General features: G+C 42.5%; 1 protein-coding gene across 1 annotated transcript in view; it reads right to left on the reverse strand.

Moving 5' to 3' along the window:
* LOC127930603 (rho guanine nucleotide exchange factor TIAM1-like) overlaps window positions 1–24,000 on the reverse strand; it is a 191,438-nt gene that overhangs the window by 109,452 nt on the left and 57,986 nt on the right. Inside the window, exons 5-8 of the mRNA XM_052520211.1 lie at window positions 11,068–11,406; window positions 10,232–10,466; window positions 2,358–2,530; window positions 1,572–1,796 (exon numbers count right to left, since the gene is read on the reverse strand). Coding sequence (XP_052376171.1) covers window positions 1,572–1,796; window positions 2,358–2,530; window positions 10,232–10,466; window positions 11,068–11,406 — 972 coding nt within the window. The remainder of the gene's footprint in view (window positions 1–1,571; window positions 1,797–2,357; window positions 2,531–10,231; window positions 10,467–11,067; window positions 11,407–24,000) is intronic.

The following is a 24,000-nucleotide window of genomic DNA, read 5'->3' on the forward strand; positions in this document are numbered from 1 at the left end:
CTGTGGGGAATGTCCTGTGGGGAATGTCCTGTGGGGAATGTCCTGTGTGGGAATGTCCTGTGTGGGAATGTCCTGTGTGGGAATGTCCTGTGTGGGAATGTCCTGTGGGGAATGTTTCATTTAGGTTGATGGACAGTCTGGTGGAAATATTGTGGAGACATTACAAAAGATATGTTCCCAAAACCATGTGTGTGTGTGTGTGTGTGTGTGTGTGTGTGTGTGTGTGTGTGTGTGTGTGTGTGTGTGTGTGTGTGTGTGTGTGTGTGTCTGTGTCTGTGTCTGTGTATGTGTGTGTGTGTGTCTGTGTGTGTGTGTGTCTGTGTGTCTGTGTGTCTGTGTGTCTGTGTGTGTGTGTGTGTGTGTGTGTGTGTGTGTGTGTGTGTGTGTGTGTGTGTGTGTGTGTGTGTGTTTGTGTGTGTGTGTGTGTGTGTGTGTGTGTGTGTGTGTCAGTGTGTGTGTGTGTCTGTGTGTGTGTGTGTGTGTGTGTGTGTGTGTGTGTGTGTGTGTGTGTGTGTGTGTGTGTGTGTGTGTGTGTGTGTGTGTGTGTCTGTGTGTCTGTGTGTTCAATAAGAAGACGTATGTGTACGAATTAGGGATAACCCTCAGGCGGTTTCACTCAAAGCAACTCCAGAATTTTACACACTTATGCAAGAGATTGTAGAGCTGGTTCCAAACGGTCTTCCCCCTACCCTTGTCTCCCTAATCTTTCTCCCCTCTCTCCCTCTCTCCCACTCTCCCTCCCTCCGTTCCTTATCCCCCTCCCTCCCTCCGTTCCTTATCTCCCTCCCTCCCTCCCTCCCCCTCCGTTCCTTATCCCCCTCCCTCCGTTCCTTATCTCCCCCTCCCTCCCTCCCTCCCTCCCTCCCTCCCTCCCTCCCCCTCCCTCCCTCCCTCCGTTCCTTATCCCCCTCCCTCTGTTCCTTATCTCCCTCCCTCCCTACCTCCCTCCCTCCAAACCCCCTCCCTCCCTCCCTCCCTCCCTCCCTCCCTCCCTCCCTCTCTCTCTCTCTTATTGTCAGAAACAGCTGAGAGCTGAATATCTCTTATCTTATCCTTTACCTTTATCCTTTCACTTGTTCCTTATCTCCCTACCTCCCTCCCTCCGTTCCTTATCCCCCTCCCTCCCTCCCTCCGTTCCTTATCTCCCTCCCTCCCTCCCTCCCTCCCCCCTCCCTCCCTCCCTCTCTCTCTCTTATTGTCAGAAACAGCTGAGAGCTGAATATCTCTTATCTTATCCTTTACCTTTATCCTTTCACTTGTTCCTTATCTCCCCCCTCCCTCCCTCCCTCCGTTCCTTATCTCCCTCCCTCCCCCTCCCTCCCTCCCTCCGTTCCTTATCCCCCTCCCTCCCTCCGTTCCTTATCTCCCTCCCTCCCTCCCTCCGTTCCTTATCTCCCTCCCTCCCCCTCCCTCCCTCCCTCCCTCCCTCCCTCCCTCCCTCCCTCCCTCCCTCCCTCCCTCCCTCCCTCCCTCCCTCCCTCCCTCCGTTCCTTATCTCCCTCCCTCCCTCCCTCCCTCCCTCCCTCCCTCCGTTCCTTATCTCCCTCCCTCCCCCTCCCTCCCTCCCTCACCTGTTCCAGAATAGTCTTTCTCTTCTTGTTATCTGTCACTGCAGACAGCTGCATATCTCCCATCTTCTTCATCTTCTCGTCCATGTCTATCTTCTGCTCCAGTTTCCTGATCTCTGTCCTTAGCAATCGCACCGTATCCTCCCGGTGATGTTGCCTAGCAACGGCAGCCGCGCACGCTGAGTGGATCGCCGTGATCCAATTCTCCAGTTCCGTCTGGCCCGACGTCTGGGGCAGATGGGGGAAGGATTTTAGTGTGACACATCATATGTGGATGATGTATAAGGGGGAAACATTAAGGTGTTACACTGGATGTGTGTCTCTGTCATCTAGTTCTCGAGTTCTATCTGGCCCAACACCTGGGGGAGGGGGCAGAGGGGAAGGGTTTTAGTGTGACACATCATACGGGTAAGGGAGGGGGGGTAGATCTGTTAAGACAACAGAATGATTGAAGGGGAATTTATTTTGGTGTGACACCTCAGGGACAATGGAGGACAGAATGCACAGTGGGTTTTAAATAGGGAAGGATTTTAGTGTGACATCTCAGGGACACTGGAGAACAGAATGCACAGTGGGTTTTAATAGGGAAGGATTTTAGTGTGACACCTCAGGGACAATGGAGGACAGAATGCACAGTGGGTTTTAAAGGGAAAGATTTTAGTGTGACACCTCAGGGACCATAACCACAATGACACATGACAGCTAGCTCTGATACAAGGTAATGTCAAACACACACGCCAACGCTGACGCTGGCACGCGTAGTAACCCCCCACCCCCCACCTCTACTACCTGGAAGAGAAATGCATCCCCTAGAGAGTTGCTGAGGCAGAAGACAAAGTCCTTCTTGGGGTGTTCTGGTACGGCCTGAAGGATACTGTACTCAGCCCACACAGCGTGTTTAGGAACACTATGATGGTCAATCCCCGACCGCCCGTCAGTCTCGTACAGGAACAGAGTGCATCCTGGGATATGGGAGGGGGGGGGGTAGGAAAAATGTTAGATGTTTTATACTAAGGTTATACATGACATCATGTTTCCTGAGAGGAAACACCAACTGAGATGTTTAATTAAACTGAGATGTTTAATTTAACTGAGATGTTTTATTTAACTGAGATGTTTTATTTTAACTGAGATGTTTCATTTAACTGAGATGTTTCATTTAACTGAGATGTTTCATTTAACTGAGATGTTTCATTTAACTGAGATGTTTCATTTTACTGAGATGTTTTATTTAACTGAGATGTTTATTTTAACTGAGATGTTTCATTTAACTGAGATGTTTCATTTAACTGAGATGTTTCATTTAACTGAGATGTTTATTTTAACTGAGATGTTTCATTTAACTGAGATGTTTCATTTCACTGAGATGTTTCATTTCACTGAGATGTTTAATTTAACTGAGATGTTTAATTTTAACTGAGATGCTTCATTTAACTGATATGTTTAATTTAACTGAGATGTTTATTTTAACTGAGATGTTTAATTTAACTGAGATGTTTAATTTAACTGAGATGTTTTATTTAACTGAGATGTTTTATTTTAACTGAGATGTTTAATTTAACTGAGATGTTTCATTTCACTGAGATGTTTTATTTAACTGAGATGTTTATTTTAACTGAGATGTTTTATTTAACTGAGATGTTTCATTTAACTGAGACGGTTAATTTAACTGAGATGTTTAATTTAACTGAGATGTTTATTTTAACTGAGATGTTTAATTTAACTGAGATGTTTAATTTAACTGAGATGTTTTATTTAACTGAGATGTTTTATTTTAACTGAGATGTTTCATTTAACTGAGATGTTTCATTTCACTGAGATGTTTTATTTAACTGAGATGTTTCATTTCACTGAGATGTTTCATTTCACTGAGATGTTTCATTTAACTGAGATGTTTCATTTAACTGAGATGTTTATTTTAACTGAGATGTTTCAACTAACTGAGATGTTTATTTTAACTGAGATGTTTCATTTAACTGAGATGTTTATTTTAACTGAGATGTTTCATTTAACTGAGATGTTTCATTTAACTGAGATGTTTATTTTAACTGAGATGTTTCATTTAACTGAGATGTTTCATTTAACTGAGATGTTTAATTTCACTGAGATGTTTCATTTAACTGAGATGTTTCATTAAACTGAGATGTTTAATTTAACTGAGATGTTTATTTTAACTGAGATGTTTTATTTTAACTGAGATGTTTAATTTAACTGAGATGTTTAATTTCACTGAGATGTTTCATTTAACTGAGATGTTTCATTTAACTGAGATGATTAATTTAACTGAGATGTTTTAATTTAACTGAGATGTTTCATTTAACTGAGATGTTTTATTTTAACTGAGATGTTTTATTTAACTGAGATGTTTAATTTAACTGAGATGTTTAATTTAACTGAGATGTTTCATTAAACTGAGATGTTTATTTTAACTGAGATGTTTTATTTTAACTGAGATGTTTAATTTAACTGAGATGTTTTATTTAACTGAGATGTTTCATTAAACTGAGATGTTTCATTTAACTGAGATGTTTCATTTAACTGAGATGTTTCATTTAACTGAGATGTTTTATTTAACTGAGATGTTTCATTAAACTGAGATGTTTCATTTCACTGAGATGTTTCATTTAACTGAGATGTTTCATTTAACTGAGATGTTTCATTTTAACTGAGATGTTTATTTCACTGAGATGTTTCATTTAACTGAGATGTTTCATTAAACTGAGATGTTTAATTTAACTGAGATGTTTAATTTAACTGAGATGTTTAATTTAACTGAGATGTTTAATTTAACTGAGATGTTTCATTTAACTGAGATGTTTTATTTTAACTGAGATGTTTATTTTAACTGAGATGTTTAATTTAACTGAGATGTTTAATTTAACTGAGATGTTTAATTTCACTGAGATGTTTAATTTAACTGAGATGTTTAATTTCACTGAGATGTTTAATTTAACTGAGATGTTTAATTTCACTGAGATGTTTAATTTAACTGAGATGTTTAATTTCACTGAGATGTTTAATTTCACTGAGATGTTTAATTTAACTGAGATGTTTTATTTTAACTGAGATGTTTAATTTAACTGAGATGTTTAATTTCACTGAGATGTTTAATTTAACTGAGATGTTTAATTTCACTGAGATGTTTTATTTAACTGAGATGTTTAATTTCACTGAGATGTTTTATTTTAACTGAGATGTTTAATTTAACTGAGATGTTTAATTTAACTGAGATGTTTCATTTAACTGAGATGTTTTATTTAACTGAGATGTTTTATTTAACTGAGATGTTTAATTTCACTGAGATGTTTCATTTAACTGAGATGTTTAATTTAACTGAGATGTTTCATTTAACTGAGATGTTTTATTTTAACTGAGATGTTTAATTTCAGACACAGTCTCAACTACATCTCAACCTAGTAGACAGCACAGGCTCTGTGTTGGGAGGGAAACTCTTTTAAACCTTCTGATTAGGGCTGAAATGGAACCCTATTCACTATATATATTTTTTTATTTTTTTTATTTCACCTTTATTTAGCCAGGTAAGCTAGTTGAGAACACCTTTATTTAGCCAGGTAAGCTAGTTGAGAACAAGTTTTCATTTGAAATTGCGACCTGGCCAAGATAAAGCATAGGAGTGTGAACAGACAACAACACAGAGTTACACGTGGAGTAAAACAAACATACAGTCAATAATACTAGTAGTAATACTTCTAGTAATACTAGAAGTAATTACAATATAGCAATTAAACACTGGAATGATAGATGTGCAGAAGATTAATGTGCAAGTTGAGATACCGGGGTGCAAAGGAGCAAAATAAATAAAATAAATAACAGTATGGGGATGAGGTAGTTGGATGGGCTATTTACAGATGGGCTATGTACAGGTGCAGTGATCTGTGAGCTGCTCTGACAGCTGGTTCTTAAAACTAGTGAGGGAGATACGAGTCTCCAGCTTCAGTGATTTTTGCAGTTCGTTCCAGTCAGTGGCAGCAGGGAACTGGAAGGAAAGGCGACCAAAGGAGGAATTGGTTTTGGGGGTGACCAGTGAGATATACCTACTGGAGCGTGTGCTACGAGTGGGTGATGCAATGGTGACCAGTGAGCTGAGATAAGGCGGGGCTTTACCTAGCAGGGTCTTGTAGATGACCTGTAGCCAGTGGGTTTGGCGACGAGTATGAAGCGAGGGCCAGCCAACGAGAGCGTAAAGGTCACAGTGGTGGGTAGTGTATGGGGCTTTGGTGACAAAACGGATGGCACTGTGATAGACTGCATCCAGTTTGTTTAGTAGAGTGTTGGAGACTATTTTATAGATGACATCGCCGAAGTCAAGGATCGGTAGGATGGTCAGTTTTACGAGGGTATGTTTGGCAGCATGAGTGAAGGAAGCTTTGTTGCGAAATAGATTTCATTTTTGATTGGAGATGCTTAATGTGAGTCTGGAAGGAGAGTTTACAGTCTAGCCAGACACCTAGGTATTTGTAGTTATCCACGTATTCTAAGTCAGAGCCGTCCAGAGTAGTGATGCTTATTCTTATATAGTGCACTACTTTAGACCAGAACCTATAGGGCTAAGTAGAGTATTGTACTATGTCTTTAGCAGAGGAGGGGAGAGACAGGGATGTTAACAGAGGAGAGAGACAGGGATGTTAGCAGAGGAGAGAGACAGGGATGTTAGCAGAGGAGAGAGACAGGGATGTTAGCAGAGGAGAGAGACAGGGATGTTAGCAGAGGAGAGAGACAGGGATGTTAGCAGAGGAGAGAGACAGGGATGTTAGCAGAGGAGAGAGACAGGGATGTTAACAGAGGAGAGAGACAGGGATGTTAGCAGAGGAGAGAGACAGGGATGTTAGCAGAGGAGAGAGACATGGATGTTAGCAGAGGAGAGAGACAGGGATGTTAGCAGAGGAGAGAGACAGGGATGCTAGCAGAGGAGAGAGACAGGGATGCTAGCAGAGGAGAGAGACAGGGATGTTAGCAGAGGAGAGAGACAGGGATGTTAGCAGAGGAGAGAGACAGGGATGCTAGCAGAGGAGAGAGACAGGGATGTTAGCAGAGGAGAGAGACAGGGATGTTAACAGAGGAGAGAGACAGGGATGTTAGCAGAGGAGAGAGACATGGATGTTAGCAGAGGAGAGAGACAGGGATGTTAGCAGAGGAGAGAGACAGGGATGCTAGCAGAGGAGAGAGACAGGGATGTTAGCAGAGGAGAGAGACAGGGATGTTAACAGAGGAGAGAGATAGGGATGTTAGCAGAGGAGAGAGACAGCGATGTTAGCAGAGGAGAGAGACAGGGATGTTAACAGAGGAGAGAGACATGGATGTTAGCAGAGGAGAGAGACAGGGATGTTAGCAGAGGAGAGAGACATGGATGTTAGCAGAGGAGAGAGATAGGGATGTTAACAGAGGAGAGAGACAGGGATGTTAACAGAGGAGAGAGACAGGGATGTTAGCAGAGGAGAGAGACAGGGATGTTAGCAGAGGAGAGAGACAGGGATGTTAGCAGAGGAGAGAGATAGGGATGTTAACAGAGGAGAGAGACAGGGATGTTAGCAGAGGAGAGAGATAGGGATGTTAACAGAGGAGAGAGACAGGGATGTTAACAGAGGAGAGAGACAGGGATGTTAGCAGAGGAGAGAGACAGGGATGTTAGCAGAGGAGAGAGATAGGGATGTTAGCAGAGGAGAGAGACAGGGATGTTAACAGAGGAGAGAGACATGGATGTTAGCAGAGGAGAGAGACAGGGATGTTAACAGAGGAGAGAGACAGGGATGTTAGCAGAGGAGAGAGATAGGGATGTTAACAGAGGAGAGAGATAGGGATGTTAACAGAGGAGAGAGACAGGGATGTTAGCAGAGGAGAGAGACAGGGATGTTAACAGAGGAGAGAGATAGGGATGTTAACAGAGGAGAGAGACAGGGATGTTAACAGAGGAGAGAGATAGGGATGTTAGCAGAGGAGAGAGACAGGGATGTTAACAGAGGAGAGAGATAGGGATGTTAGCAGAGGAGAGAGACAGGGATGTTAACAGAGGAGAGAGATAGGGATGTTAGCAGAGGAGATAGACAGGGATGTTAACAGAGGAGAGAGACAGGGATGTTAGCAGAAGAGAGATAGGGATGTTAACAGAGGAGAGAGATAGGGATGTTAACAGAGGAGAGAGACAGGGATGTTAGCAGAGGAGAGAGACAGGGATGTTAACAGAGGAGAGAGATAGGGATGTTAGCAGAGGAGATAGACAGGGATGTTAACAGAGGAGAGAGACAGGGATGTTAACAGAGGAGAGAGATAGGGATGTTAGCAGAGGAGATAGACAGGGATGTTAACAGAGGAGAGAGACAGGGATGTTAGCAGAGGAGAGAGATAGGGATGTTAACAGATGAGAGAGATAGGGATGTTAACAGAGGAGAGAGACAGGGATGTTAGCAGAGGAGAGAGATAGGGATGTTAACAGAGGAGAGAGACAGGGATGTTAGCAGAGGAGAGAGATAGGGATGTTAGCAGAGGAGAGAGACAGGGATGTTAACAGAGGAGCTATTTTCTGTCCTCTGTTCTGTTGGATCTCAAGTGGTTATGATTCAATCATGGTGTTAAATTACAATGATTGAATAGAGGAGAGGAAATCTAAGGACAAACAAACAGACAGACAGACAGACAGACAGACAGACAGACAGACAGACAGACAGACAGACAGACAGACAGACAGACAGACAGACAGACAGACAGGTGACAGAAAATGAAATCTAAGGACAGACAGAGAGAGAGAGGTGAGTGGGTAGGACATCTAAAGGTAAGGGTTAAGGTTAGGATAAGGGTTAGGATAAGGGATAGGATAAGGGTTAGGATAAGGGTTAGGATAATGTATAGGATAAGGGATAGGATAAGGGATAGGATAAGGGATAGGATAAGGGTTAGGATAAGGGTTAGGATAAGGGTTAGGATAAGGGATAGGATAAGGGATAGGATAAGGGTTAGGATAAAGGTTAGGATAAGGGTTAGGATAAGGGATAGGATAAGGGTTAGGATAAGGGTTAGGATAAGGGATAGGATAAGGGTTAGGATAAGGGATAGGATAAGGGATAGGATAAGGGTTAGGATAAGGGATAGGATAAGGGATAGGATAAGGGATAGGATAAGGGTTAGGATACGGGATAGGATTAGGGATAGGATAAGGGTTAGGATAAGGGATAGGATAAGGGATAGGATAAGGGTTAGGATAAGGGATAGGATAAGGGTTAGGATAAAGGTTAAGGTTAGGGTTAGTAGATAGTTAGTTGAAATGTTACTGGTATGTAGAGTTTGGGTTAGGATAAAGGTTAGGGTTAGGGTTAGGATAAGGGTTAGGATAAGGGATAGGATAAGGGTTAGGATAAAGGTTAAGGTTAGGGTTAGTAGATAGTTAGTTGAAATGTTACTGGTATGTGGAGTTAGGGTTAGGGTTAGGGTTAAGGTTAGGGTTAAGGTTAGGGTTAGTAGATAGTTAGTTGAAATGTTACTGGTATGTGGAGTTAGGGTTAGGGTTAGTAGATAGTTAGTTGAAATGTTACTGGTATGTAGAGTTAGGGTTAGGGTTAGTAGATAGTTAGTTGAAATGTTACTGGTATGTAGAGTTAGGGTTAGGGTTAGTAGATAGTTAGTTGAAATGTTACTGGTATGTAGAGCTGCTACAGATGAACTATCCAAACAGTGTTACCCCTGATGCAATTACTTAGTGATGATTGGTTCATTCATTTGATGAGCTGCATCTCATATTGGAATACATTGCTAAAACACTGATTGAAATTTAAGAAGGATATTTAACAAAAAAAAGGCAATAATGAGTTTGTTGTGAGATGTGTGTGAGATGTGTTGTGAGATGTGTTGTGAGATGTGTGTGAGATGTGTTGTGAGATGTGTGTGTTGTGAGATGTGTGTGAGATGTGTGTGTTGTGAGATGTGTGTGAGATGTGTTGTGAGATGTGTGTGTTGTGAGATGTGTGTGAGATGTGTGTGTTGTGAGATGTGTGTGAGATGTGTGTGAGATGTGTTGTGAGATGTGTGTGTTGTGAGATGTGTGTGAGATGTGTTGTGAGATGTGTGTGAGATGTGTGTGAGATATGTGTGAGATGTGTGTGAGATATGTGTGTGTTGTGAGATGTGTGTGTTGTGAGATGTGTGTGAGATGTGTTGTGAGATGTGTGTGAGATGTGTTGTGAGATGTGTGTGTTGTGAGATGTGTGTGTTGTGAGATGTGTGTGCGATGTGTTGTGAGATGTGTGTGAGATGTGTTGTGAGATGTGTGTGAGATGTGTGTGTTGTGAGATGTGTGTGAGATGTGTGTGAGATGTGTGTGTTGTGAGATGTGTGTGAGATATGTGTGAGATGTGTGTGAGATGTGTGTGAGATGTGTGTGTTGTGAGATGTGTGAGATGTGTGTGTTGTGAGATGTGTGTGAGATGTGTGTGAGATATGTGTGAGATATGTGTGTGTTGTGAGATGTGTGTGAGATGTGTGTGTTGTGAGATATGTGTGAGATGTGTGTGAGATGTGCGAGATGTGTGTGTTGTGAGATATGTGTGACATGTGTGAGATATGTGTGAGATGTGTGAGATATGTGTGAGATGTGTGAGATATGTGTGAGATGTGTGTGTTGTGAGATGTGTGATGTGTGTGAGTCTACCCCATACCTTTGAGACAAACCCAGTAATGTTTCCACTTCCTCTTGGTGGCTGGCTCCACCTTCTTGTTCTTCTTGTGAACCAGGAAGTTTTTCACTGCCAGAGCTCCCGCCTTCCTCACCGTGCCCTGCGCACAGCAGCCAATGAGAGCGTCTGATGGGTAAGCCGTGCTTAGCGTGCCGCTGCTACGCTCGTCACTCTCAGCTGAGCCCGCCTCCTCCGTGCAGTCACGCTCTCGACGAGTCTACAGAGAGAGAGACAGAGAGAGAGCCAGAGAGAGACAGAGAGAGAGACAGAGAGAGACACAGAGAGAGAGAGAGAGAGAGAGAGAGAGAGAGAGAGAGAGAGAGAGAGAGAGAGAGAGAGAGAGAGAGACAGAGACAGAGACAGAGAGAGAGAGAGCCAGAGAGAGACAGAGAGAGAGACAGAGAGAGACACAGAGAGAGAGAGAGAGAGAGAGAGAGAGAGAGAGAGAGAGAGAGAGGGAGGTTGATGACAGACAGACAGACAGACAGACAGACAGACAGACAGACAGACAGACAGACAGACAGACAGACAGACAGACAGACAGACAGACAGACAGACAGACAGAATAAACCTTTAGTCTGTTTAATCTTAAAATAATAACAAAACAAAATAATAATAATAATAATAAACATTTAAATGTAAAGTTTTAAAACAGAATCAAACTATATATCAATTCAAATGCAAAGTTTAAACAGTTTAACAGTCAAATTCTACTGTGAAGACTGAGTTCTGAATGAGATCTGTTGAATGATCAATTAGAAGGAAGGCACAGAGTTGTCAACAGTGAAGCATCATATCAGGGAGAGACAGATTCATACCCAGTGTTGATTCTCAAAGTCCTGATGCAAGTTCTCATACATTCCCCATCCTCCTTTTCTTCCACCTCCTCCTCCTCCTCTTCCTCCTCCCTCTCCTCCTCTTCCTCCTCCTCCCTCTCCTCCTCTTCCTCCTCCTCCCTCTCCTCCTCCACTGCTGCTCCCGCTGTCACTCCCGTTAAACGCGCTGCTCCCGGCAGCAGAGTAGACGGAGAACGAGGCCGACATGGCCTTACAGCGCCGCCGTGACCCCGGCCCCACTTCCCCGTCCGTCTCCGTGGCAACCCCGTCGATGCCGCTATCGCCGTACTCACTGCCCTCTCCCAGCACGCCCGATATGTCCTGGAGAGACAGAGAGAGAGAGAGAGAGGTACTCAGGTTACGTCCCAACCTTTCAACTCCTTCCTCCCAAAAGTGTGCACTTGTTCACTTCCCTTCATGGATTTGAAAGGAAAAGACTGGTGTCATGAATCGATAGAATCGTCGCCTCGATAATCTAGTTGACATCACTAAAGTTCTGCTTCTAATTTCCGACAAGTTGTTGGAGAAGAGCCTTGAACACACACAACGGTGCATACCATAAAGTACAAGATAATATATACACACAGAGATGTCCTGGAGAGGCAGAGAGAAGAACATAGCCTTGTGCGTTTCTGTAAGAACACAATTCTACATGAGAACAGATTTACAGACTACACTCACACGCAATGTCTGCTCTCAACCATTATTTTGGCACACACACACACCTACTGTCTGCCCTCAAACATTCCTCTCTCTCTATCTCACACGCACACACACACACACACACACACACACACACACACACACACACACACACACACACACACACACACACACACACACACACACACACACACACACACACACACACACACACACACACACACACACACACACACACAGTCTGCCCTTAACCATTTATGTCCCCTAGAAAGTGGAAAGCTTGACGGGGAGAAGCTCTCTTCAAAGACACTGTAGTAAAACAGCCTGACAAAGAGATGGGTTAGAGATGGGTTAGAGATGGGTTAGAGCTGGGATAGAGATGGGTTAGAGCTGGGATAGAGCTGGGGTAGAGATGGGTTAGAGATGGGTTAGAGATGGGATAGAGTTGGGTTAGAGATGGGTTAGAGTTGGGATAGAGATGGGATAGAGTTGGGTTAGAGCTGGGATAGAGATGGGTTAGAGATGGGTTAGAGATGGGTTAGAGTTGGGATAGAGATGTGATAGAGTTGGGTTAGAGCTGGGAAAGAAATGGGTTAGAGTTGGGTTAGAGTTGGGGATAGAGATGGGTTAGAGATGGGTTAGAGATGGGTTAGAGATGGGATAGAGATGGGTTAGAGATGGGTTAGAGATGGGATAGAGATGGGGATAGAGATGGGTTAGAGTTGGGATAGAGATGGGTTAGAGATGGGTTAGAGTTGGGGAAAGAGATGGGTTAGAGATGGGATAGAGATGGGTTAGAGATGGGTTAGAGTTGGGGATAGAGATGGGTTAGAGATGGGATAGAGATGGGTTAGAGTTGGGGATAGAGATGGGATAGAGATGGGGTAGAGTTGGGATAGAGATGGGTTAGAGATGGGATAGAGTTGGGATAGAGCTGGGAAAGAGATGGGTTAGAGATGGGATAGAGTTGGGATAGAGCTGGGAAAGAGATGGGTTAGAGATGGGATAGAGATGGGTTAGAGTTGGGATAGAGATGGGTTAGAGATGGGGTAGAGTTGGGATAGAGATGGGTTAGAGATGGGATAGAGTTGGGATAGAGCTGGGAAAGAGATGGGTTAGAGATGGGATAGAGTTGGGATAGAGCTGGGAAAGAGATGGGTTAGAGATGGGATAGAGATGGGTTAGAGTTGGGATAGAGATGGGTTAGAGATGGGTTAGAGATGGGATAGAGATGGGTTAGAGTTGGGATAGAGATGGGTTAGAGATGGGTTAGAGATGGGTTAGAGTTGGGATAGAGCTGGGAAAGAGATGGGTTAGAGATGGGTTAGAGTTGGGGATAGAGATGGGTTAGAGATGGGTTAGAGTTGGGATAGAGATGGGATAGAGATGGGATAGAGATGGGATAGAGATGGGATAGAGATGGGTTAGAGATGGGATAGAGATGGGTTAGAGAAGGGTTAGAGTTGGATTAGAGATGGGTTAGAGTTGGGATAGAGATGGGTTAGAGTTGGGGATAGAGATGGGTTAGAGATGGGATAGAGATGGGTTAGAGTTGGGTTAGAGTTGGGGGTAGAGATGGGATAGAGTTGGGGATAGAGCTGGGTTAGAGATGGGATAGAGTTGGGATAAAGCTGGGATAGAGCTGGGTTAGAGCAGGGATAGAGCTGGGATAGAGCTGGGTTAGAGATGGGTTAGAGCTGGGATAGAGCTGGGTTAGAGATGGGTTAGAGATGGGTTAGAGCTGGGATAGAGCTGGGTTAGAGATGGGTTAGAGATGGGTTAGAGCTGGGATAGAGCTGGGATAGAGATGGGTTAGAGATGGGTTAGACATGGGTTAGAGCTGGGATAGAGCTGGGATAGAGCTGGGATAGAGCTGGGTTAGAGTTGGGGATAGAACTGGGTTAGAGTTGGGGATAGAGCTGGGTTAGAGTTGGGGATAGAGCTTGGATAGAGCTGGGATAGAGATGGGATAGAGTTGGGGATAGAGATGGGATAGAGCTGGGATAGAGCTGGGATAGAGCTGGGATAGAGCTGGGATAGAGCTGGGTTAGAGATGGGTTAGAGCTGGGATAGAGCTGGGATAGAGATGGGTTAGGGATGGGTTAGAGATGGGTTAGAGATGGGTTAGAGCTGGGATAGAGCTGGGATAGAGCTGGGATAGAGATGGGATAGAGCTGGGTTAGAGATGGGATAGAGATGGGATAGAGCTGGGATAGAGCTGGGATAGAGCTGGGATAGAGATGGGTTAGAGATGGGATAGAGCTGGGATAGAGCTGCTACGGAGGAGAGAACGGTGGAACGACCAGCTCTCAAACTCTCAAGGAAAACTCTCCCTAACCCTATCCCTAACCCTAACCCTAGCCAAACCCTAACCCTAACCCTAACCCTAACCCTAACCCTAACCCTAGCCAAACTCTAACCCTAACCCTAACCCTAACCCTAGCCAAACCCTAACCCTAACCCTAACTCTAACATTAGCCAAACCCTAACCCTAACCCTAACCCGTCCCTCACGACGCCAGGACATCCCTCACGACGCCAGGACATCCCTCACGACGCCAGGACAGCGGAGTCAATCACCACCTTCCGGAGACACCTGAAACCCCACCTCTTCAAGGAATACCTAGGATAGGGTAAGTAATCCTTTCCCCCCTAAAAGATTTAGATGCACTATTGTAAGTGGCTGTTCCACTGGATGTCATAAGGTGTATGCACCAATTTGTAAGTCGCTCTGGATAAGAGCGTCTGCTAAATGACTTAAATGTAAATGTAATGTAACCCGGATGACTCTGAGCCAAATGTGCAAATGTGAAGGACCTCGACGTTACTCTGGACCCTGATCTCTCTTTTGACGAACATATGAAGGCTGTTTCAAGGACAGCTTTTTTCCATCTACGTAACATTGTAAAAATCAGAAACTTTCTGTCCAAAAATGACGCAGAAAAATTAACCCATGCTTTTGTTACTTCTAGGTTAAACTACTGCAATGCTCTACTTTCCAGCTACCTGGATAAATCACTAAATAAACTTCAGTTAGTGCTAAATACGGCTGCTAGAATCCTGACTAGAACCAAAAAAATGTGATCATATTACTCCAGTGCTAGCCTCCCAACGCTGGCTTCCTGTCAAGGCAATTGCTGATTTCAAGGTGTTACTGCTAACCTACAAAGCATTACATGGGCTTGCTCCTACCTATGTCTCTGATTTGGTCCTGCCGTACATACCTACACGTACGCTACGGTCAGAAGACGCAGGCCTCCTAATTGTCCCTCAAATTTCTAAGCAAACAGCTGGAGGCAGGGCTTTCTCCTATAGAGCTCCATTTTTATGGAATGGTCTGCCTACCCATGTGAGAGACGCAAACTCGGTCTCAACCTTTAAGTCTTTACTGAAGACTCATCTCTTCAGTGGATCATATGATTGAGTGTAGTCTGGCCCAGGAGTGTGAAGGTGAACGGAAAGGCTCTGGAGCAACGAACTGCCCTTGCTGTCTCTGCCTGGCCGGTTCCCCTCTTTCCACTGGGATTCTCTGCCTCTAACCCTATTACAGGGGCTGAGTCACTGGCTTACTGGTGCTCTTTCATGCCGTCCCTAGGAGGGGTGAGTCACTTGAGTGTGTTGAATCACTGATGTGATCTCCCTGTCTGGGTTGGCGCCCCCCCCCCCCCCTTGAGTTGTGCCGTGGCGGAGATCTTTGTGGGTTAAACTCGGCCTTGTCTCAGGATGGTAATTTGGTCGTTCAAACCCCCCGAGCTGACAAGGTACAAATCTGTCGTTCTGCCCCCGGACAGGCAGTTAACCCACTGTTCCTAGGCCGTCAATGAAAATTAGAATTTGTTCTTAACTGACTTGCCTAGTAAAATAAAGGTAAAAATAAATAAAAAAAATAGCTTGGTTCCTCTCTAGGGTTCGGCCTTTCTAGGGAGTTTTTCCTAGCCAACGTGCATCAACCAACACCTGCATTACATTTACATGTCATTTAGCAGACGCTCTTATCCAGAGCGACTTACAAATTGGTGCATTCACCTTATGACATCCAGTGGAACAGCCACTTTACAATAGTGCATCTAAATCTTTTAAGGGGGGGGGTGAGAAGGATTACTTTATCCTATCCTATTGCTTGCTGTTTGGGGTTCTAGGCTGGGTTTCTGTACAGCACTTTGGGATATCAGCTGATGTACGAAGGGCTTTATAAATACATTTGAATTCATTTGATTTAGATGCAGTGCCTTAGATCGCTGTGCCACTCGGAAGCATATGCAAATAAGCTTGATTTGATTTGATATAGTGTGTGTTTACCAGATACGGTAATGTAAAGAACAACATTGACCTGCACCAAAGTCAGATTAGGATATAAAGTTAGGCCAACGTGTCCAAATTCAAAAATCCTTCAGGTAGAATGCTCTCCTTTTATTTCATCACACTCACTATCAGCTATTTTCTGTCATTAGCTTGACATTAACTTGTAAATTAATGATCTTTAAGTTAGCTGGCTAGTTAGTATTAAGTTAGCTGGCTAGTTAGTTAAAATAATGTCTTAACTTCACTTTATCTCGTTTATATTCATGATTGTTAGTTTATTTTTCCTTTAATCATGAATATAAATGAGATAAAGTGAAGTTAAGACGTTGTCAGATATATGAGATGGTCATTATTTTAATGAACTAGACAGCTAACTTAATGCTAGCCTAGCTAGCTCGCTAACAAGCTAACAAGCTAGAAACAAACCAAAACATTGTTTAGAAAGTTGCTTTTAGTTGCCTAGTTTACTAGATTGACGTTTACTAAATTAATTTTTTTAATGGATGGGATCATTGGTGTTAAAATACATGAGATGTGCTATTTGCTGTTGTCATTTTTGTGATGTCGGTTTTGTGTTTATGCTTTTGTCATAACAACAACGACATGTTTTATGTCGGACGCCAATAGAATGTTCATGATGTCACTGCGACTACTTTCTACTGACATGTCGATTGACGTAGTTTAAACCAGCCGTTAGTCTTGAAATATTTGGTTGTTTACTACACTACACTACACTACACTACACTACACTACACTACACTACACCACACCACACCACACCACACCACACCACACCACACTACACTACACTACACTACACTACACTACACTACACTACACTACACTACACTACACTACACTACACTACACTACACTACACTACACCACACCACACTACTACACTACACTACACTACTACACTACACTACACTACTACACTACACTACACTACTACACTACACTACACTACACTACACTACACTACACTACACTACACTACACTACACTACACTACACTACACTACACTACACTACACTACACTACACTACACTACACTACACTACACTACACTACACTACACTACACTACACTACACTACACTACACTACACTACACACTACACTACACTACTACACTACACTACACTACACTACACTACACTACACTACACTACACTACACTACACTACTACACTACACTACACTACACTACACTACACTACTACACTACACTACACTACACTACACTACACTACACTACACTACACTACACTACACTACTACACTACACTACACTACACTACACTACACTACACTACACTACACTACACTACTACACTACACTACACTACACTACACTACACTACACTACACTACACTACACTACTACACTACACTACACTACTACACTACACTACACTACTACACTACACTACACTACACCACACTACACCACACTAAACTACACTACTACACTACACTACTACACTACTACACTACACTACTACACTACACTACACTACACTACACTACACTACACTACACTACACTACACCACACCACACTACACTACACTACTACACTACACTACACTACTACACTACACTACACTACACTACACTACACTACACTACAGTACTACACTACACTACACTACACTACACTACACTACTACACTACACTACTACACGACAGTACTACACTACACTACTACACTACACTACACTACACTACACTACTACACTACTACACTACACTACACTACTACACTACAGTACTACACTACACTACTACACTACACTACTACACTACTACACTACACTACACTACTACACTACAGTACTACACTACACTACTACACTACACTACACTACAGTACTACACTACTACACTACACTACACTACACTACTACACTACAGTACTACACTACACTACACTACTACACTACACTACTACAGTACACTACACTACAACACTACAGTACTACACTACTACACTACTACACTACACTACACTACTACACTACACTACTACACTACACTACTACACTACACTACTACACTACAGTACTACACTACACTACTACACTACAGTACTACACTACACTACTACACTACACTGCTACACTGCAGTACTACACTACACTACAGTACTACACTACACTACAGTACTACACTACACCACACTACACTACAGTACTACACTACACTACACTACACTACACTACTACACTACACTACACTACACTACAGTACTACACTACACTACACTACACTACACTACACTACTACACTACACTACACTACTACACCACACTACTACACTACTACACTACTACACTACACTACACTACTACACTACACTACACTACACTACACTACACTACACTACACTACACTACACTACACTACACTACTACACTACACTACACTACACTACACTACACTACACTACACTACACTACACTCTGTTGAGCACATGACCTCACATGTGAATCCTTAAAGATATGAGTGGGGCTCAGGCTTAGGAGGGTGTAAACAATGCTGAATGGGAATAGACAAAGAAGAGCTCTCCCGTAGGTGTGCCAATACATTCAAAGGCCATTTTCTCAAAAGTGGGGTTACAAGTTTATCAACTATCAAAGCATAATTACTTTCCCATGGTTCCTCAACTGTAGTGTATGATAAACCATTTTCTAGTTCTGTCTAGTTTTATCCAACATATTTTTAAAAAACAAACACACAATTTCAAATGTTGCTACGTAAGGCCGAATCGAGGCGGTGGGAATGTGTTGGAATGTGTGCTCTTATACTGAAGTTGGACAGTGCTGTCCAGCATTACCAATGACATTTGTAACTAAAGGACTCAGAGCACCTATCCATTGTCTGATTTGTAAATACTGTATGTATTCTAAAAAGTGCTTTGTACTTGGCTTATGACTTTGTATGTTCATCAGTTTGTCAATTGTCAAAGTGTTTGTATCAGATGGCTACCAAATGGCTATTGACGAGCCACAGGGTTAGGTACGATTGTTTTGTTGAAGCCCTGTGCTACTCAGCTGTTCATCAATACCTCCACTGTTCATCAAGACCTCAGCTGTTCATCAGGACCTCTGCTGTTCAGCAAGACCTCTGCTGTTCATCAGGAACTCAGCTGTTCATCAGGAACTCAGCTGTTCATCAATACCTCAGCTGTTCATCAGGAACTCAGCTGTTCATCAAGACCTCTGCTGTTCATCAAGAGTTCAGCTGTTCATCAAGACCTCATTGGTTCATCAAGACCTCAGCTGTTCATCAAGATCTCAACTGTTCATCAAGACCTCATTGGTTCATCAAGACCTCAGCTGTTCATCAAGACCTCATTGGTTCATCAAGACCTCAGCTGTTCATCAAGATCTCAACTGTTCATCAAGACCTCAGCTGTTCATCTGGTTCTCAACTGTTCATCAAGATCTCAACTGTTCATCAAGACCTCAGCTGTTCATCCGGTTCTCAGCTGTTAATCAGGACCTCAGCTGTTCATCAAGACCTCAGCTATTCATCAAGACCTCCGCTGTTCATCAATACCTCAGCTGTTCATCCGGTTCTCAGCTGTTCATCAAGACCTCAGCTGTTCATCAACAACTTGAATAGTAGAATCAGGTGTGGTAGAATGCCAAGAGTGTTCAAAGCTGTCATCAAGGCAAAGGGTGGCGACTTTTAAGAATCTCAAATATAATATATTTGATTTGTTGAACACTTTTTTGGTTACCACATGATTCCATATGTGTTATTTCATAGTATTGATGTCTTCACGATTATTCTACAATGTAGAAAATAGTACAAATAAATAAAAACCCTGGAATGAGTAGGTTTGTCCAAACTGTTGACTTGTACTGCATATCAATGATTTCTAAGTCAGAAAATGGATTGTAGCAATTTAGGATTTTAATTAAAACCCTTTCTTGCAGTCAAATGACCTTGTGGCCTCATAGGTGGAATATTATTATAATTAATAATTTAAATATTCATATTATTAAAATTAGAGCAAAATAGTTGGGAAGAGATTTTTCCAGTTCCTTGGCAAACCGGATTCAAACGTTTTTCAATGTAAATTATTATAGAAATGATTATATAATATAATAATACACTACTTACCAAAGGTGTTCATCTGTAATTTACATTCTGTATAAACTATTAGAACATTTCATTACAGCACAAACAAGACATTTACTCCAATTAGTAAAATAAAATAAAAAATAAAATATATTTTAAAAATATCCATTTTAAATAATACATATATTTACCCCCAAAAAATATATATGGGTGAATGGAAATTATGCAGAATAGTTACATTGATAGACGCCATAGTTGAAGTGTACCTATGATGACAATTACAGGCCTCTCTCATCTTTTTTAGTGGGAGAACTTGCACAATTGGTGGCTGACTAAATACTTTTTTGCCCCACTGTATATTTACCCCCAAAAATATATATGGGTGAATGGAAATGATGCAGAATAGTTACATTGATAGAAGCCACAATGTATCTGCTATATTAATGCTGATAAAGATGAAGTTTAAACATCAGACAATTAAAATCATTGATATGGTGTCACGTGAGAGAACGCTACATTGTAGCTGGTCCCATCCGATAACCTGGCACATGTTAGCCCTATGCTAACCACACCAGGTGGCAGTGACTATTTCCTGTAACAAATTCCTCATCAGCCTATCAAAGAGCTTAAACGTTTTATCCACAAACCAATGGCATTTCTTAAAATATGTCAACTCAGACACCAGAGAGATACATGCAAACCTTGAATTGGGAAATTTGTCTCCAAAGTAAATCAGCAAACACAGCAACCTTGGATGTACTGTCTGTCCCAAATTACAATGTATCCCCTATATAGCGCACTACTTTAGACCAGAGCCCTATGGCACACTATTCCCTATATAGTGCACTACTTTAGACCAGAGCCCTATGGCACACTATTCCCTATATAGTGCACTACTTTAGACCAGAGCCCTATGGCACACTATTCCCTATATAGTGCACTACTTTAGACCAGTCCTATGCCACCCTATTCCCAATACAGTGCACTACTTTGCAGGGAATAGGGTGTCATTTGGGATGCAGATATGCAGTATACGGTAGCAGTATAGCACAGTCCCTCAGTCTTCATCTCATTAACATAACAACGGCCTTGGGGTTCTGAGAGATAATCACCTTCCAATCATTACTGTTATACACTAGAGATCCTGGAATATCCAAGGCCTGAGGTCATCTGCCTTTGGCCTAAAGAGCAGGAACCCGGACTTCACCAAAGAAATCGGTAATCCAGACATTGTCATCCTGAAAGAAACCTGGTATAGAGGAGACGGACCCACTGGTTGCCCTCTAGGTTACAGAGAGCTGGTAGTCCCATCCACCAAACTACCAGGTGTGAAACAGGGAAGGGACTCAGGGGGTATGCTAATTTGGTATAGAGCAGACCTAACTCCATTAAATTAATCAAAACAGGAACATTTTACATTTGGCTAGAAATTCAAAAGGAAATGATCTTAACAGAGAAAAATGTCCTCCTGTGTGCTACCTATATCCCCCCACTAGAATCCCCATACTTTAATGAAGACAGCTTCTCCATCCTAGAGGGGGAAATCAATCATTTCCAGGCCCAGGGACATGTACTAGTCTGTGGCGACCTAAATGCCAGAACCGGACAAGAACCTGACACCCTGAGCACACGGGGGGATAAACAACTACCTGGAGGTGACCGCTTTCCCTCCCCCATATGCCCCCCTAAGCACAACTATGACAACATAACCAACAAAAATGGGTCACAACTCCTGCAGCTCTGTGGCACGCTGGGTATGTACATAGTCAATGGTAGGCTTCGAGGGGACTCCTATGGTAGGTACACCTATAGCTCATCTCTTGGCAGTAGTACTGTAGACTACTTTATCACTGACCTCAACCCAGAGTCTCTCAGAGCGTTCACAGTCAGCCCACTGACACCCCTATCAGATCACAGCAACATCACAGTCTACTTAAACAGAGCAATACTCAATCATGAGGCATCAAAGCCAAAGGAACTGAGTAACATTTAGAAATGCTACAGATGGAAGGAATATAGTTTGGAAACCTACCAAAAAACTATTAGGCAACAACAAATTCAATCCCTTTTAGACAATTTCCTGGGTAAAACATTCCACTGTAATAGTGAAGGTGTAAACTTGGCAGTAGAAAATCTTAACAGTATATTTGACCTCTCAGCTTCCCTATCAAATCTAAAAATCTCAAATAGAAAACTGAAGAAAATTAACAACAATGACAAATGGTTTGATGAAGAATGCAAAAATCTAAGAAAGAAATTGAGAGACCTTTCCAACCAAAAACATAGAGACTGGGAAAACCTGAGTCTACGCCTTCACTATGGTGAATCACTAAAACATTACTGAAATACACTACGGAAAAAGAAGGAACAGCACGTCAGAAATCAGCTCAATGTAATTGAAGAATCCATAGACTCTAACCACTTCTGGGAAAATTGGAAAACTCTAAACAAACAACAACACGAAGAATTATATATCCAAAATTGAGATGTATGGGTAAACCACTTCTCCAATCTTTTTGGCTCTCCAACAAAGAACAAATAGCAAAAACATATACATGATTAAATACAGATCTTAGAATCAACTATTAAAGATGACAAGAATCCACTGGATTCTCCAATTACCTTGAATGAGCTACAGGACAAAATAAAAACCCTCCAACCCAAAAAGGCCTGTGGTGTTGATCGTATCCTCAATGAAATTATCAAATATACAGACAACAAATTCCAATTGGCTATACTAAAACGCTTTACCATACAACAGACCACGTATTCACCCTGCACACCCTAATTGACAACCAAACAAAACAAAACCAAAGCAAAGTCTTCTCATGCTTTGTTCATTTCAAAAAGGCATTCGACTCAATTTGGCATGAGGGTCTGCTATATGAATGAATGGAAAGTGGTGTTGGGGTAAAACGACATTATAAAATCCATGTACACAAACAACAAGTGTGTGGTTAAAATTGGAAAAAAAAACACACACATTTCTTCCCACGGGGCCGTGGGGTGAGACAGGGATGCAGCTTAAGCCCCACCCTCTTCAACTTATATATCAACGAATTGGCAAGGGCACTAGAAAAGTCTGCAGCACCCGGCTTCACCCTAATAGAATCTGAAGTCAAAAGTCTACTGTTTGCTGATGATCTGGTACTTCTATCCCCAACCATGGAGGGCCTACAGCAGCACCTAGATATTCGGCACAGATTCTGCCAGACCTGAGCCCTGACAGTAAATCTCAGTAAGACCAAAATAAATAAATAATAGAGCACACAAAAAACTATACATACCTTGGCCTAAACATCAGCGCCACAGGTAACTTCCACAAAAATGTGAACGATCTGAGACAAGGCAAGAAGGGTTTCTATGCCATCAAAAGGAACAGAACATTCAACATACCAATTAGGATATGGCAAAAAATACTTGAATCAGTTATAGAACCCATTGCCCTTTATGGTTGTGAGGTCTGAGGTCCGATCACCAACCAAGAATTCACAAAATGGGACAAACACCAAATTGAGAATTCTGCAAAAATATCCTCAGTGTACAACGTACAACACCAAATAATGCATGCAGAGCAGAATTAGGCCGATACCCACTAATTATCAAAATCCAGAAAAGAGCCGTTCAATTCTACAACCACCTAAAAGGAAGCGATTCCCGAACCTTCCATAACCAAGCCATCACCTACAGAGAGATGAACCTGGAGAAGAGTCCCCTAAGCAAGCTGGTCCTGGGGCTCTGTTCACAAGCACAACACACACCCACAGGCTCTCTCTGTTTGTGCTTGTGAACAGAGCCCCAGGCCAGCCTGCTTAGGGGACTCTTCTCCAGGACAGCAACCCAATCAGACCCAATC

Source organism: Oncorhynchus keta, chromosome 6 (assembly GCF_023373465.1).
Source record: "Oncorhynchus keta strain PuntledgeMale-10-30-2019 chromosome 6, Oket_V2, whole genome shotgun sequence".
Taxonomy (NCBI): Eukaryota; Metazoa; Chordata; class Actinopteri; order Salmoniformes; family Salmonidae; genus Oncorhynchus; species Oncorhynchus keta.